This window comes from Melanerpes formicivorus, unplaced genomic scaffold (assembly GCF_026170545.1).
Source record: "Melanerpes formicivorus ecotype bairdi unplaced genomic scaffold, bMelFor1.0.p_v2 SCAF_39, whole genome shotgun sequence".
NCBI lineage: Eukaryota > Metazoa > Chordata > Aves > Piciformes > Picidae > Melanerpes > Melanerpes formicivorus.
The window spans coordinates 3,919,530-3,936,409 of NW_027142391.1; the positions used below are offsets into that span (position 1 = coordinate 3,919,530).

The 16,880-nt window shown below is 50.5% G+C and overlaps 1 protein-coding gene across 7 annotated transcripts in view; it reads right to left on the bottom strand.

Moving 5' to 3' along the window:
* SAMD11 (sterile alpha motif domain containing 11) overlaps positions 1-16,880 on the bottom strand; it is a 158,919-nt gene that overhangs the window by 131,856 nt on the left and 10,183 nt on the right. For 4 of the 7 annotated variants that reach the window (XM_068158311.1, XM_068158310.1, XM_068158312.1 and 1 more), the window contains one exon: positions 16,094-16,185. In XM_068158311.1, the coding sequence (XP_068014412.1) occupies positions 16,094-16,185 (92 nt within the window). Of the gene's footprint in view, positions 1-16,093; positions 16,186-16,616; positions 16,853-16,880 lie in introns of those variants that run through there. The other 3 variants (XM_068158314.1, XM_068158316.1, XM_068158313.1) reach the window with 3 other exon arrangements.

The window sequence follows — 16,880 nt, forward strand, 5'->3', positions numbered from 1 at the left end:
GTCTTGTGAAGGGGAAGGTAGACACCTGGGTATTTCCTAATGGTTATTCTGGTAAGCAGAGTGGCTGAGAGTTTCAGATGCAGCACATCTCCACCTCTTCTCTTGCACATATGACCCTGTGCTGACAGCTTTCCCAGACCATTTAAAGCAAACCTTGAAGGAAGGTAGAGCTGACTGTTTCAGGAGTTGCAAGCTTTGACAGAACACACAGTGAACACTTCTGCAGATGATTCAAGTATCACCTTGCTTCATTGAATCACAGAATCATCTCCATAGAATCACAGGAACACAGAATCAGGGAACAATCTTCACAGAATCACAGAGCCTGTTCCAGGCTCTGAGAGCCCTCTCAGGCAAGGAGTTTCTTCTAATACATAGAATAAATAGAATAAACCAGGTTGGAAGAGACCTTCAAGATCATCACATCCAACCCATCAACCAATCCAACCCACCTAAACAACTAACCCATGGCACCAAGCACCCCATGGAGTCTCCTCCTGAACACCTCCAGTGATGGTGACTCCACCACCTCCCCAGGCAGCCCACTCCAATGGGCAATCACTCTCTCTGTATAGAACTTCCTCCTAACATCCAACCTAAACCTCCCCTGGTGCAAGGTGAAACCATTTCATCACCTGGTGGCCAGACAGGAAGACTTGACTGAAAGATCAGGAGCAAACCAAAGCAGCCAGACAAGGACTGTAAGCCTGAATAGCATGGAGGTGGGGGGGAAAGGCTTAGCTTTCAGGAGAAAGCCACAGAGGTCACTTTTTTTTCTTCCCAAAGCCAAACACATCTATTCATTACCCAAAGCCACAAAGTGTAACCACTCAGTCTGGCAAGCAAGCCCATACCACATACAGAAGATGAAGGGAAAGCATTGCTCTCTTCTCACAGGCTTAATGCACCACCAGCTGATCCACAGGCCAGGATTCTGATTAAACCAACTGAACAACAGGAGGCAGAAAGGCAGAAATCCCAGTGGAGACATAAAGCAAGCAGTAAGGAGCACCGGGCTTCAAGGCAGCTGGACATTTCATCAGCACAGTATGTGGTGAAGGACCTTTGTAGTGGTGAAGGTCTCTCCTTCCCCACCCACCACAAAGACCTTAAATAATTGCATGTGTGATTTTAATAATTGCTTCATTCACTGCAGAACTCCAAACTGGTTTGTTAAGCACAAAGGACAGGAGGTGCTAATGGGATCAGTCCACCCCTAGATGGGAATTGGAGAGGAAGTTTCCCAACAGAAACTTCTACAGCTCTGTAGTTTCAAATCCCCAGACTCAGGTAACTTCCTCGCAGGGAGTTGGAGAACAGGCAGCCAGAGAAGTTCTTTAGACACTTGGCTTGGATTTTCAATGAGCCTCAGACCAAGGTGAGTGAGGAAACACAGCTCTGTGCCTGACACACTCAAAAGCAAAAGCAGAATAATCCCAAGTGATTTTATAACCCTCAGGAGAAAGAATAGAATAGAGTAGGGTAGGGTAGGGTAGGGGCAGGGTAGGGTAGGGGCAGGGTAGGGTAGGATAGGATAGGACAGGATAGGATAGGATAGGACAGAACCGGAAGAGACCTTCAAGATCATTGTGTCCAACCCATCAACCAATCCAACACCACCTAAAACAACTAACCCATGGCACCAAGCACCCCATCAAGTCTCCTCCTGAACACCTCCAATGATGGTGACTCCACCACCTCCCCAGGCAGCCCACTCCAATGGGCAATCACTCTCTCTGTATAGAACTTCTTCCTAACATCCAACCTAAACCTCCCCTGGCACAGCCTGAGACTGTGTCCTCTTGTTCTGGTGCTGGCTGCCTGGGAGAAGAGACCAACATCCACCTGTCTACAACCTCCCTTCAGGTAGTTGTAGAGAGCAATAAGGTCACCCCTGAGTCTCCTCCTCTCCAGGCTAAGCAATGAAGCAGAGGAAGCCGGACAAGCAATAACGAATGGAAGGAGGGTGATATCATTTCTGCAAATCAAAGCTTGTCAATGGAGAAGATGTTAAACTAATAGATCTTCCTCTTTTTTTTCTTTTTGCTGAGGCAATAGTGCTAGTGTAATGTGCAGAGATTTCTGCAAGTTACCTGATCCCACAGCACACAACTGTTTGAGTGAGAACTGAAGAGCATCACGAATCAACGTGGCGTGGCTCCAGCGGATTCAGAGGTGCTTAGAAGACCTCAGAATATCAGCATGGAGCTAATTATCACTAATATGTTTAATGATGACCTGGAAGAAAACAGAGAGTCAACACTGATGGTTAGCACCAAGAGAACAAGAGGACACAGTCTCAAGCTGTGCCAGGGGAAGTTTAGGCTCAAGGTGAGGAGAAAGTTCTTCCCAGAGAGTTGTTGGCCATTGGAATGTGCTGCCCAGGGAGGTGGTGGAGTCCCCATCCCTGGAGGTGTTCAAGAAGGGACTGGATGTGGCACTTGGAGCCATGGCAGTCATGAGGTGTTGGGTGACAGGTTGGACTTGATGATCTTTGAGGCCTTTTCCAGCCTTATTGATTCTGTGATTCTAACATGAGGTGCAGCCTATGGGTTTGATTCTGAAGTTCCCAATCAGGTTTGCACAGTGCTGGTTTGGCTTCAGATGCCTCTCTCTCTACAGGAACTCACAGTGGGCCTGCTGCCAACTGCCACCACAAAATCTGATGTCTCTTCTATGGGGTGGTACACCCAGTGGTAGTAAACAGCAACCAGTCACAGCAAAATCTTTCCCTCCAGATGCCCTGTGCTTTGCTGCTGAAGCACAGGGTTAGCAGCCAGCCAACGCAACCCAGTGCCAACCCACAGAAGAGCCCCAAGTTCATTATGCTCTTCAACTGTCAGCCAGCTCCCTCCATCCAGAGAACAAGCCTTTACAAAAAGAATCATCCATGGAGATGACATTAAAGAGTTCCATCAAATTAAGGGCAGCTTCTCTAGAGTACAGTTTAAAGCATTAAAGCTGCAGTTCAGTCCTCGCCACAAAGAACTCAGCACTGTGCATGTTTCTAATTGATTCTCCTTGTCAGTGCCCAGAGACTTCCCCAGGTGGAGGCTGATCTCCAAACATGGGAAATCACTGAAGCAGCTGATACCCAGACTGTATTGGGTATTGAACTCATTGTGGGGGCTTTACTACACCACTGCTAAAGATATGAGGCCAGATTCTTCCCTGGTTTACACCTTGGATCCCCCCTGAAGCTGGACAGGAGTTATGATTTAGACTAGGTATTAGGAAGAAATTCTTTCCAGTGAGGGTGCTGAGACACTGCCAACCGGTTTGTTCAGGGAGGCTGTGGATGCCCTCTCCCTGGGAGTATTCAAGGCCAGGCTGGATGAGGTTTTGGAGCAACCTGGGCTAGCTGAGAGGCATCCCTGCCCATGGCAAGGAGGTTGGAGCAGGTGATCTCTGAGGTCCCTTCCAGCCTAAGCCATTCAATGATTGTGCTGCTTCTTGACTCAAAGCTTTGAGACCACTGTGCCATTAGCAGAGGTTTGAAGCTGCACCTGAAGGAACAGCACTACCACACCACCTAAATAAATAAACCAGCCCTCTGCTCTGGAAGAGCCAATTTAACTTGCTAAGACACAAAACTGCTTGAGGGGCAGGACACACCAAATCTTCCACGCTCTTGCTAGGTGTCCCCTTGATGCACACAGAATCTGGAGGCAAGCCATGCCAGCCTGAAGATGAAAAAGAAGTCAACAGAGTTGCCAAGTGATGTAAATGTAGACTGATTGTGATCAAAGCCTAAGCCTGCACTCACGCTGCCATGCTCATTTTAAGCCACGTTTACTTGAGCTCAGCATACGATGCTATCACTCCTCTTGCAGTTAAGCAGGAACATGCCAAGCATGAATGAGGTCCCAAACAAGTTTCAGGCACAAGGAACAGAACAAAAAACACCTCCCCAGCCACTCACAATATATCATTTCTTTTCTTCTTCCTTCTTCTTGTTTAACTGCAGATTAATGGTGCCCAATTTTGAAGTGCCACTCTTATTGTAAGCTTCCAGTACAGGTTGAGAGGGGATCTGCTAGAGAGCAGCCCCATGGAGAAGAACCTGGGAGTCCTGGTGGGCAACAAGCTCTCCATGTGTCAGCAATGAGCCCTGGTGGCCAAGAAGGCAAATGGGATCCTGGGGTGCATTAAGGAGGAGTGTGTCCAGCAGATCAAGGGAGGTTCTCTTCCCCCTCTACTCTGCCCTGCTGAGACCTCACCTGGAATACTGCATTCAGCTCTGGGCTCCCCAGTTCAAGAGAGACAGGGATCTGCTGGAGAGAGTCCAAGGGAGGGCTACAGGGATGATTAAGGGACTGGAGCACTGCTCTGTGAGGAGAGGCTGAGAGCCCTGGGGCTTTTTAGACTGGAGAAGAGAAGACTGAGAGGGAATTTATGTTTCTAAATATCTGAGGGTTGAGGGTCAAGAGGGAGGGGACAGGGACAGGCTCTGCTCAGTTGCACCCTGGGATAGGACAAGGGGCAATGGATAGAAACTCCAGCACAGGAGGTTCCACCTCAACACGAGAACTTCTTCACTGTGAGGGACACAGAGCCCTGGAACAGGCTGCTCAGCGAGGTTGTGGAGTCTCTGTCTCTGGAGACTTTCAAGACCCATCTGGATCTGGGCAACCTGTGCTAGATTCCATGGTCCTGCTCTGGCAGGGGGGTTGGACTCGACGTGCTGGAACACATCCAGAGAAGGGCCAGGAGGATGATCAGAGGGCTGGAGCTGCTCTGCTCTGAGGACAGACTGAAGGAGTTGGGGCTGTTCAGTCTGGAGAAGAGAAGGCTCCGAGGAGACCTCATTGTGGCCTTCCAGGATCTGAAGGGGGCTTCAGGAAGGCTGGGGAGGGACTTCTCAGGATCTCAGGCAGTGATAGGACTAGGGGGAATGGAATGAAGCTGGAGGTGGGGAGATTCAGGCTGGAGGTGAGGAGGAAGTTCTTCCCCATGAGAGTGGTGAAGCCTTGGAATGGGTTGTCCAGGGAGGTGGTTGGGGTGCCGTCCCTGGAGGTGTTTAAACCCAGGCTGGATGAGGCTCTGGGCAGGCTGATCTAGTGTGGGGTGTCCCTGCCCATGGCAGGGGGGTTGGAACTGGCTGATCCTTGTGGTCCCTTCCAACCCTGACTGATACTATCTGATACTATGATACTATCATCTCCAGAGGTCCCTTCCAACCCCTAACATCCTCCAAGCCTGCGACTGAACCATCAGTGAAGACCCTTGCGGTGCTTTCTGAGTGAAGTGAGCGAATCACAAGGGGGAAATAAAAGAGGAATTGATATTATAGTCCCCTCTGGGAAAAGAAAGGGGAAAGGAAAAAAAAACCCAACCACCACACAACATAAATAAGGAGGAAAAAAAAGCCAGGAATGTTTGTGTGGTTCCCTTCGTGTCAGAGAGAAAGAGATCTCAAGAATCACAGCTGTGACGAATGGTGGGAGAAGTTATTGATCCACAGGAATTCATTTTTTACTATAAGGGCTGGTACTTTTACTTATTTAATAAAGGTCTGGCATCAAATCGCTGTGAATTTCAGGATTATCTAATTCCACCTAATCTCATTCAATCACCGATGCTCCAGACAGCAGCAGAAAGGAATGCTTGCCCTTTCCTGTCTTCAGGGGCTATCTCCGGTTACCCTAGCAACACAGCAAAGGCAGCTTCAACAGAGCACGGGCCCACCTATCACCTCCATCTCCAGATAAAGAGAAAGGATGGGGTTACAAGGGAGGCTTGCCTCTTTCTCTGTGTTTTTTTTTTGCCATTTGATGGGTAGAGATAGGCAGAACAGCAGCTACCAGCGGAGCGGGATCTACTCCTAACTCTGCATTAGCAAGGCTCCAGAGACCTGGTGATAAATGCAAGCTCCTAGGGGTAAATCACTCCCAGGCAGGGGACTGCTGGGGTGAAGTGGGGTCTGCTTGCTTTCAAAATAAAAAGTTTTATGCTAAGAAAGTGGTGATGAAGAGGCCCAAGTTAAATGAAGCTGTTGTGAAATCCCCAGAGCTGCTTTTTGAATCAACAATGGGGTGCTTGGTGCCGTGGGTTAGCTGTTTGGGTGGGTTGGATTGGTTGATGGGTTGGACATGATGATCTTGAAGGTCTCTTCCAACCTGGTTTGGTTTATTCTAATAAAGGTTTATTCTAACCCTATCTCTCTCAGCACCAAACAAGCACTCACATCTTTTGTTGCACTGTCACCAGTAGAAACACTACAGAACATGCATTTTCTAGACCAAAAGGCTGTCAAGTGTCTCTCCTACCACCAGAAGCTCCTAAGTTTTCATAGAATGGTTTGGGTTGGAATGGACCTTCAAGATCACCTAGTTCCAATCCTCCTGCCATGGGCAGGAACCCCTCCCACTAGCCCAGATTGCTCAAGGACTCATCCCACCAGGCTTTGAACACTTCCAGGGAGGGAGCATCCACAACCTCCCCGGGCAACCTGTCCCAGTGTCTCACCACTCTCACTGTGAAAAAGAAATTGTCTGGAAACAGTTCAGGAAAGTTCTACCTTCCCAACTGCCTGGCACAGTGCAAGGCAGAACAGAGACTGCCCAGCACCTTCCATCTGCAGGCAGAAGATGTTGTTACTCTTACCAACATGGATTAAACCACAGCACAAAGTCATCTCTTCTCTTTCCATTTTACAGTGTGAAAAAACAAAAGGCCAAATCAAGGCTCAGGTTGTATTACATGAGTGGGAATCGCTGCAGAACTCACAAACCCAACTGCCTTCAGCTGGCACTGAAGCACACAACCTGACCTCCTGCTCCTCGACACTGCTCCTGCATCACTTTCATGGAGCTGAGCTCTGCATCTGTGCTGGTGAAAGACAGCAACTTTAGCCAATACACAGGACAAAAGGTGCTGCAGCAGCACATGTGCAGGTGAACATCACCTTCTTCTGGCAAGCATCCCTCCCACTGAAAACCAGGGTCTGGGTGAGCTCCTAGTCTCATTTCCCTGCACAGCAGCTCTGGGGGCATGACACCAAGGTGAGACACAGCCTCCAGCAGCCTGCACAAGCTGCATTCTAGCTGAAAATAGGAAAGATCAGAAAAGCCTACTTTACATACTGACTGAAGCTATCTGGACATCTTTAAATGGAGGGATTTGATGTACAGGAGTATTTTCATACAGGTAATCAAAGATCAGGGCAAAACCTGGGCTGGAAAGTTATTCCCAGACCGTGTGGCTTAGTATGTATGTGCAGAATAAAGTTGAATCACCAAAAGCTAAAAGTTTCACATTGAGCAAAGGCAAAATAGATGAGCAGGAACCTTTCTTTCCACCCTTGGGAATTCCCTCCATCCATCCCTCCCTGTCCTCAGACATGTTGCAAGAAAATCCCCTATCAGATTGCATTTATGACCCAGGGGAATGTGTAATTTCCTCTCTCTTCTCACTGGTTTTGTTAAAATAACAGAGCCAAAAATACAAGAAAGGAAATGCATTGCTCCAGCAGTGGAGGTGGGACACACAGATCCACCTTCACACAGGAGCACTGGCAGAGTAAAGCAGGAGGGCTAAAGGTGTCCTCAGAATCATAGAATTGTTTCAGTTGGAAAAGATCTCTTAGGCATCGAGTCCAGCTGTCAATCTAAGATCACCATGGCCACTAAACCACATCCCCAAGTGCCATGGCCACAGGTTTCTTAAATACCTCCAGGGATGGTGACTCCACCACCTCCCTGGGCAGCCTGTTCCAATCCCTGACCACTCTTGCAAGAAAGGAATTTTTCCTGATCTCCACCCTAAACCTCCCCTTGGCACAACTTCAGGCCATTTCCTCTTGTCCTATCACCTGATACTAGGGAAAAGAGACCAACCCCCACCTCACTCCAACATCCTTTCAGGAAGTTGTAGAGAGCAATGAGGTCTCCCCTGAGCCTCCTCTTCTCCAGGCTAAACATCCCCAGTTCCCTCAGCTGCTCTTCACCAGCCCTGTTCTCCAGACCCTTCATCACCTTAGCTGCCCCTCTCTGGACCCTCTCCAGCATCTCAATGTCCTTCTTGGAGTGAAGGGCACATGATTCTGCAACAATAAATTCCTCTTCAGGAGATGTCCCTCAAGTGGAAAACACACATTTGGGACATGGAGCCCTGTCATGAGTTTTTCATTGACACTGACCAGAAGAGAGGAAGGACAACATCTCCTAACAGAAAAGTGCCCTGAGCTGGTGAGAATTGTGATTATTCAGCTGTTGAGTAATACAAGAGGATGCATTTCAATACAGAGGAGGAAGAAGGGAGAGAAAACATAGATGCCAAGCAACAATCTCCTCCAGATTAAAGGATGCAGACTGTGCACAACAGAAACAGGCTAAGACAATGCAGAAGAAACAAACAAGCAAGCAAGCAAACCACAAAAATAACCAAAGACAGAAGAAAGGGGGGGGGGGGAAATAGACAAAACAAAGTGATTTTGCAAGCACAAAATTGTCACCACTCGTTACTTCATTAAAACCAGAGTGGAACTCTTTTCCAAAGCCTGGGTCCAATAGGAAACTGCTTCTCTGTTCTCCTGTCCCACATCTGAAGCAGCACAAGCAGCTGGAGAAGTCCATCATCTCTGCAGACTCCAACTAGTTAAAAGTTTTAAACCTCAGACAAATGAAGGAAGTTGATGAGGGAGTTCATCCTGATCCTTTTAGTCACCTCTGCCACTTAGATCCCACGTTCACCAAAGGCATTTGCCACCAGGCTCCAAATTAGCAGTGATCCCTTTGAGTAAGGCCAGAGAGTTTGGACATAGACCACTGCAAATTAAAACCAGGAGTCTGTGCCCTGAAGCAGCAGAGACAGCCCTAAGCAGTCTAATGACATATCTAAATAATTTTGACAGCAAAATTACTTCTCCTCTCTCACCTTTACACTGCCCTTGACACACTGCTAACAAGATGATGTTGCTTTCTCTGCTTCCAGATATTTATCCATCTTTCTTCCCACCCTCAACTTTTCCTCACACCAACAGACTCTCTAGACCTGGTGGAGTACAGTACAAGTCACCAGGCAAGCAGTGCTAGCTGCAAAGCCACCCTGCATCCTGCCACACTGACTCCCATGGGGGCTGCAGGCTTGGAAACTGCCTCCTTCTCCAACTGAGCCACCCAGAGAACACAGCACAGTGCCAGGAATGACACTGACTTGGCTTGTCCAGGGAACCAACACCATGCACAAGTCTACAGGACAAGGAACCCACCCTCTGCAGGCTTTATGGGATCTCAGCAGGAGACAATTTGCTTACTCTAAGCAGAATCCCTCATCCAGGCCAACCTCAGCATAAATATTCTCTCACCCTCTTGGCACATCATTCACAAACACTAAACCAAACTCACAGATGGACTCCCTCCTCTGTCCTTCCCTCACACAAGACCTTCAGCACTCAGCTTCTCATTGTTGCTCATTGGAAGGGTCGGAATCTTCACTACAGCTCTTGCACTACAACAAACCTCTCCCACTCAGAACTCCTTGCAACCACTGCAGGAGAAAATCGTTCTCCCAAGCCATAGCTGCTTACACATCTCTGCTGTTCACTCACAAGACTGCAAGCCAATTAACATTTTCCTTTTGCAGAGGGTAATTAATACCCCACAAAATTAAATCCTTCAGCACTGTGCTGGCACTCTCAGTGCCATTGATCTGGGTTTGCTCTGTCTTGGCACAAACTAGGAACTGCTCCTTCTGCTGGTGCAACATCCATCTTCTGAACCTCTGATGGTGGACAGCACCATGCAGTTGCAGTGTGCCCTCTTCATGAGCACAGTCTGAAGACCATTAGGACACAGAAGACATTTAGGAGCACCTCTGACATCCATCTCAAGCTGCCAGGTTCCCCCTGTGAGGTGCTGTATGACCCAAGAGCAGTTGATTTCAGGGACTCTTCCATGAGAGAAGCAGACATAAGTATTTCCACTGCCCTTGGACCAGAAAGCATCACAAGCTGCACTCAAACTCAGCAACCAAGAAGGACATTGAGACTCTTGAACGTGTCCAGAGAAGGGCAACGAGGCTGGGGAGAGGCTTTGAGCACAAGCCCTGTGAGGAGAGGCTGAGGGAGGTGGGGTTGTTTAGCCTGGAGAAGATGAGGCTCAGGGGAGACCTTATTGCTCTCTATAACTACCTGAAGGGCTGTTGTGGCCAGGAGGGAGTTGGTCTCTTCTCCCAGGCATCCAGCACCAGAACAAGAGGACACAGTCTCAAGCTGCACCAAGGGAAGTTAAGGCTGGAGGTGAGGAGAAAGTTCTTCACTGAGAGAGTTGTTAGCCATTGGGATGTGCTGCCCAGGGAGGTGGTGGAGTCCCCATCCCTGGAGGTGTTCAAGAGGGGATTGGATGTGGCACTTGGTGCCATGGTCTAGCAGTCATGAGGTGTTGGGTGACAGGCTGGACTTGATGATCTTTGAGGTCTTTTCCAACTTTGTTGATTCTATGATTCTAACTCTCCTCAGCACTGGATGGATTTCTGAGTTTCTTGCCCCATTTAAGAGCTCAACACACCTTAGCCCCAGTTTTCTCTACAAATCTGACAGATTTTGAAGGCACTCCTATTTCCAAGTTTAACTCAGCAGTTCATAATGCAACACACACACTCTCCATTAATCACCTAAGGGAAGTGCATTAAAAACCAACCCAGAACACACAAAAAGAAAGGAAACAAAGCCACAAACAAACCAAACAACCAAAACAAAAACCCCAACTCCAACAAACAAACCTAAATTAAATGTGCTGGATTAAAAGCAACAATGAGCATGAAACCACAAATAAAAATCAATAGTGTGTGCCAAAGACCTTGGGGGGAGAGGGGGGGGATAAAAAGGTTTGTGAGTCTGCTTTACAGGGGGGCTTTTTCCACATTCATCAAGCAGCCCCCAGAGACACAAAGGCAGAGTTAAGAAAACATAAACCCCAAGATTCTCCAGCTCCAATTCTGGAGTCCACAAAAGCTCTGAAAGGAGCCCAAATCTAGTCAGCTACATGCAAGATTTCAGACTTACTCCTGCCTCTGCAGGCAGCCAACTAACTTTTCCACAGACAAAGTCCTCCTCTCATAGGAAAGCTCTCTGTCCAGTGTAGGAGACTCCCCCCTCTTTGGGCAGGCCTCTGGATTTGCAACCCACAATAGAGAGATCTACTCAACAGACCAGAATCTCCCTTCCTTCACCCTGTGCAGCTCTCTTCCTGGCTTTCCAGGTGGTGGAGAGGCTGGTTGCCAGGAGGGCATCACTGAGAGTTGCAGAGCTGCCTTCCACCCCTGCACCTCTGAAACAGTGAGCCAGAGGAAGGCTCAGAAATCTCTGGGCTAAAGAAGAGAGATTTTGCTGATTACTGGCATTTAGTTTTGAAGCAAGCAGATAGTTACTTTTTCCACCCCTGACAAAGTCTTGGACGAATGCCTTAACCTCAGGGGCATCGAAAGAAAACAACAACTATGACGAGGAAAGGCAAAAAGAAGCAAATAAACCGAATCACATCTAAATCAAATCAAGAGCAAAGCACAGCCCCAAGTAAGCAAATGAATTACCACTGCCACTGACCGAGTTCTGCACAATTACCGGGTGTCTTGACATGCAATGACGGAGATGGGGGAAGAAAAATAGACCTGATGGTGCCTTTTGTTTTGCTTGAATACAGGCAGATCACAACAGCTTTACCCTGATCTTAAACCCCAACCAGGCTGCCATTCAAACAGACACCCTGGCCGAGCAAAGATTGATGGAATGGTTTGGGTTGGAAGGGGCATTCAAGATCATTTAGCTCCAACACCCCTGCCATGGGCAGGGACACCTCCCACTAGACCAGGCTGCTCAAGGCCACATCCAACTTGGCCTTAAAACAATTCCAGGGAAGGAACATCCACAATCCCCCTGGAAACAGACCCCTATAGACCCTAAAAGACCCTGAAAGACCCCCACAGACCCTTACAGACCACAACAGATTCATGTTTCAGTGTCCTATCTCACTCATTGTAAAGGATGCCATGTAAAGATGGGAAAACAGGATGAGGAGCAGCTGATGTCCAGCCCTAACATGCTTTCAGGGGCAGCATGACCAGTATGACACACACAGACACGGTAAGGTCACACTCTGCCTGGTAAGGGAAGCAACCAAAGCCTGCCTCAGGATGCCTCTCCTCTGTTGTGCTGGTGATGTGATGCTGGACTTTGCAAATCTAAGATCTCTGGGGTCAGCAATAAAGATTTTAGTGCTGTTCTCAAGATCATTAGTTTCCCCCTCCTGCTGGCTAAACAGCCTTTCACCAGTGAGCACAGCTTCAAAACCAGCTCCAAGTATGGATTTTAAAGTGGGGATGGAGAGAATGCCTGAGGGGTGTTAGGAGCACAGAGGGAATTCCAGTGGGTACAGAGGGAACCCCACAGTGAGTGGGTTTCACCAGAAGAGACTGGAAAGCCAGCCAGGGCTCCAAATGAGACAAGCTGTGTCTGCCCAGAACTCACAAGCACAAACATGGTGGGAGACCCCTGTCCACATCTGACAACTTTGTGAACACTTGGCATCCTGTGCTCCAAAAATGAAGGGATTGAGACCGCTGCCAGACCCAAGACTGAGACGTCCCCCCTCCAGATCTGAAACACCCGGGGGTGCAAAGGCTACTAAGGTGGGAAAATTGAAGTCATGGTCACCCTCCAGAAAGACATGGTGTTGCAGGGAGCATGCAGTGCCCCATTCCCCACCTCAGCAGAGCCTGGGAGAGAAGCAAACAGCACCGAGCCGTGCAGGCAACGGCTCCCTAACCACATCCTGTGCCATGCTGACTAGGAGGGATGACTGCCCTTGCGGCGGCCCTGGGGATACCCTCCCCATCCCAGAAGGGACACTCCTCCCTCATTCCCAGGGCTCATCCTTGCATCCCCTTCAGCCCGGAGCGACCTGACAGGCCCGAGGGACCCTCCTGCATCCCCCTCCCCCCCCATTCCCAGGGGACACTCCTTGCACAGACCGACCCAGCAGCCACAAGAGATCCTTCTGCATCCCCCGTTCCGGGTGGTTCTCTTTGCATCCCCCCCAGCCTGAAGCAACCCGACAGCCCAAAAGGACGCTCCTGCATCCCCCAGGGCGTCTTCCCTGCATCCCACCCCACTACCCCCCCCCAGCCCGGAGCGACCCAGCAGCCCAGCGGGCTCTCCCCCCGCGGCATGTCCCTGCCTTTCCCCACGGCCGGCAGCGGCTCTCGCCCCCGGGTCCCCGCTGATTGATGGCTGCCGGCGCGGGGGCGGCCGCGGCCCGGGGGAGGAGGCGCCAGGGCGGCCGGCGCGCCGCGGCTGCTCCCCCCCCGCCTCGCAGGAAACCGGCGGTCGGTGGCGGAGCTGGGCCCGGCGCCGGCCGCTGTCTGCAGCTGCAGCAAACGAGCTGCGACGGGGGGCGGCGGGGCCGGGCTCGGCGGGGGCCGGGCGCCGATCGTGTCGTGTGTGTCCGTCCCCCGCCCCCCGGCACTGCCGGCACCGCGGCCCGGCGCCAGCCCCGGGGGTGAGGGGGGCCCGGGGGCAGCTGCCCGGCTGCTTCGGTGCTGACCGAGGCGGGACGGGGGCTGGGAATTGGGGGCGGCCCGGGTTTTATTGCGGGGAGTGGACGGGAGGGGAACGGGTCAGGGGAGGGAAAAGGGGGATCATCATGCAAAGCTCTGGGACCTCAAGAGCTGGTCTGCAAGCCGGCCGTGTGACACGATGCGATTTACACATCAACCCCCTCCCATCCTTGACCCCAAAAGTAACCCAGACCCCGGGCCCCAGCTCAGCCGCTGCTGTTTCAACCTCTGCTGCTGCCAGGCTGCCTGGAGAAGGCTGGCAGGGCTGGAGCAATCGGATGCCACCTTTCCCCAAGAAAAAGCAAGGCCAGCCCCTGCAGGTGGGGAAGATGTGCACACCCCACCAGCAGCTGGCTCGCCACGGTACAAATCCAACGGTCCCGAATTTTCTGGCCTATTACCGCTGTCCAAGGACTGATTTTGGATCACTGGAACCATCTGCCGACAGGAGAGCTCCATATCCATCTGCACGCCCCCCCATGTGGTAACACAGCAGCACAAGGACCCAGGCACTGCAAGTCACTACCTACCCACACTATAAAACACAAATCGTTTCTACATTTGAGGAGAAACAAGCCTCTGATCCCAGCGGTGCTTAAACCACTGATCACTAACTGGGGAAAGATAAACCATGCCTGATTCTGTATCTTCCTCGTGTAACTTCTGAGCGTGCAGTGCATGTGGCTCTGACAAGGCACTACCAGAAGATTTCGGGTTCCAAACGCGAAACTCTCCTTTGGTCAGGCATTTGTTCTGATTACAGCACAGAAAACACAGCAAGCACCAAGAAACTGAGGTCTGGGAAAACCTCTTGCTGGGTTTTGTCCTCCTTGTGCAAATTCTGACAGAAAACCCTCTCCAACAGCTGGGGAAGAGGAGAGATACAAGTCCAGAAGGATCTATCTCTCCTTTCCCAAAACTATGCCAACCTCTTTTCCTCTATCTGAACATCTCAAGTCCAGTTCTCTCTTAAGAGAGGCTTGCCTCATGCAGAGCTGCCTTCCCACCTGTGAAAGCACAGCGTCCCTGTGCAGCTATGAAACGACAGCACAACGTGTCAGTTTGGTGACCATCTAAGACAACTTGGTACCTAGAAAGCGACCAGCAGACAGTGCCATCTGGCCAAACACTTCTCAGTGCCACCAGCAAGGGTGGCACATCACTTTGGCCTGCAGATCTCTGCCCGTCGGCCTCTGATTCCACAGGACTGCCAACTGAAGCAGACGCAGACCTCACACAGCGGCACTTGTGACACCGCATCGCACTTTGCCCGGTACACTCAGATCAACCACACCAGCTGGTCAAAGAGCCAGCCTGCAGTCTGTCTGGTTTGCTAGATTTAAACCACCACAGCAATGCTGTGCCAGAACTAGCATTGGTAAGCACGACGGGGCGGTTATTGCTTTGGTACAGACTGCTGCTACACGAACAGACCCAAGAGATGGCATCAGGGGAGGTGGCACCCTGCCCAATGCATGTCACCGGTGATGATCACCCTAGGCCCCTTCCCACGTGAGTGTGCCTGCACACATGAGCTCACAGGCATGGAAACACTATGCAGAAACAATTTAACCATGCAACTCTTTCATGCAGGACCATGCACAGGGAGATCATCCGTTTGAGCTCAAAAAAGGCAACAAAAGTCCTTGATTTCAGCAGGCACAAGGAGGTAAATCTCCAGCTGCACCTCTTTCTGCAGGGCTGCTGACAATGTTTTAAGTCATGGTGGTTTTTTTTCCAGACCAAGAAAAGCTCCACAAACCAGCAGCTTCCCCATCCAGTTTAGATGTTACTCTACTTTATGGTTATTTTTACACATGATGAACTGGTTTTAACCCCTTCCTTTACCATGACTCACATGATGAACTCTTTTAAAGCCTTAGCTTCCTCTGATTTCAGGAGCTTTTTATTTACAGCCATCAACACCTTTGTTGTTGAGGATCTTGGTGATTTTGAAAGTCTCAGGGTAAAGGCAGACAGCAGAAACCACGAGGAACTCAAATACTGGGAAGAAAAGATCTATGTAAGTCCTAACCGTGAGGTGAGACATGAATGTTGTTAAAAGTTGTCAGGTTTGGAGCTTGTTCCTCCTTCAGTTTACCTAACAATTCACTAATGGTTTGCAAACTGTGGCTAACGTGTGGGTGCAAATATAATTCCCTTCCACTTTATTTAGCCAGTTCACACCTCTGCACAATACACAGCAAAGGAGGGGGCAAGCTGAGGGAAGAGGCTGCTGCATGACTTTGCCTACCGACAGCTCCCCCTGGAAACCCCACAACCACACAGTGTGTTGTTGCATCCTTCAGGTCGAACACCGCTCTTCCCTTCTGCTCTGGCTGCAAACTCCTCTGCTAGCCCTTCACTCGGCTGCAGGTACACTCGCAGTGCAAAGCCTCAGTGACTGACAGTTCCCAGCCCTCACAGATCACGGTTTCATGATCACAGAAGCAAAGGGATTTGGGTTTTTTTTAAGGGAGGGAGGCGGAGGAGAGGGGAGATGTCTTAACTAAAGCACATAGTTTAACAATAATCTTACCACTGGAGACGAAATTCGACACCCAGGGCAATCACAGATTGGAGGATGTACCTGTAAGATTCCTTTGGACATAAGAGTCTTCAAACTTTTCCCTGAATGCAAAAGAGAAAAAAAGGAGAAAAAGACGAAAAAGGATCAGCACCTTAATAACAAGGAAAGTATTTAGGGCAGTGGGGCGGGAGGAACGCGTCTCCTCCACACAAACATCCCTCCCCTTGCCCGCAGCACCCACCCCTGCACCCCCACCCCACCCCCGCCTGCCCCTTCACCGAACTTTCTCCCCTGCAGACACCCAAAGAGAGCGGCCCCGGCGCAACCCTGCCTGGCTCCTGCCTAACCTGGTCCCCACCTCTCCCGCAGCCTGCAGAGAACCGATGCCGGCGGCGCACCCTGGGGCTCAGTCGCAGCCTCCGCACCCGCGAGGGGCTCCGCGCTGTCCCCCGCCACCCGCGCAGCCAGCCCCGAGCCGGGGAACAGCCATGCTAGCGTCCCCGTCCGTGTCACCTCGGTCCTCCTGACTCACCCCAGAGACACTGGGATTTCCCGAAGGCAGCCGAGAGCCCAGTAATAAAAGAAATAGAAGAGATGAGCGGAGTAATGATAATTAGCGCAGCCCCCGCAGTTATTCCCCTTTTCTCTGGCGATCAATAAACAAGGCGAGGTGTCAGTCACCTCCTAATAGCTCCTCAGACCCCCGGGCTGGCACCTCCGGCTCTCAGCTCATTACGTGTCTCATCAGTTCTCCTCTTTCCCCCCCCTCCCCGCTCCCCGCTCCCCCGGCCCGCAG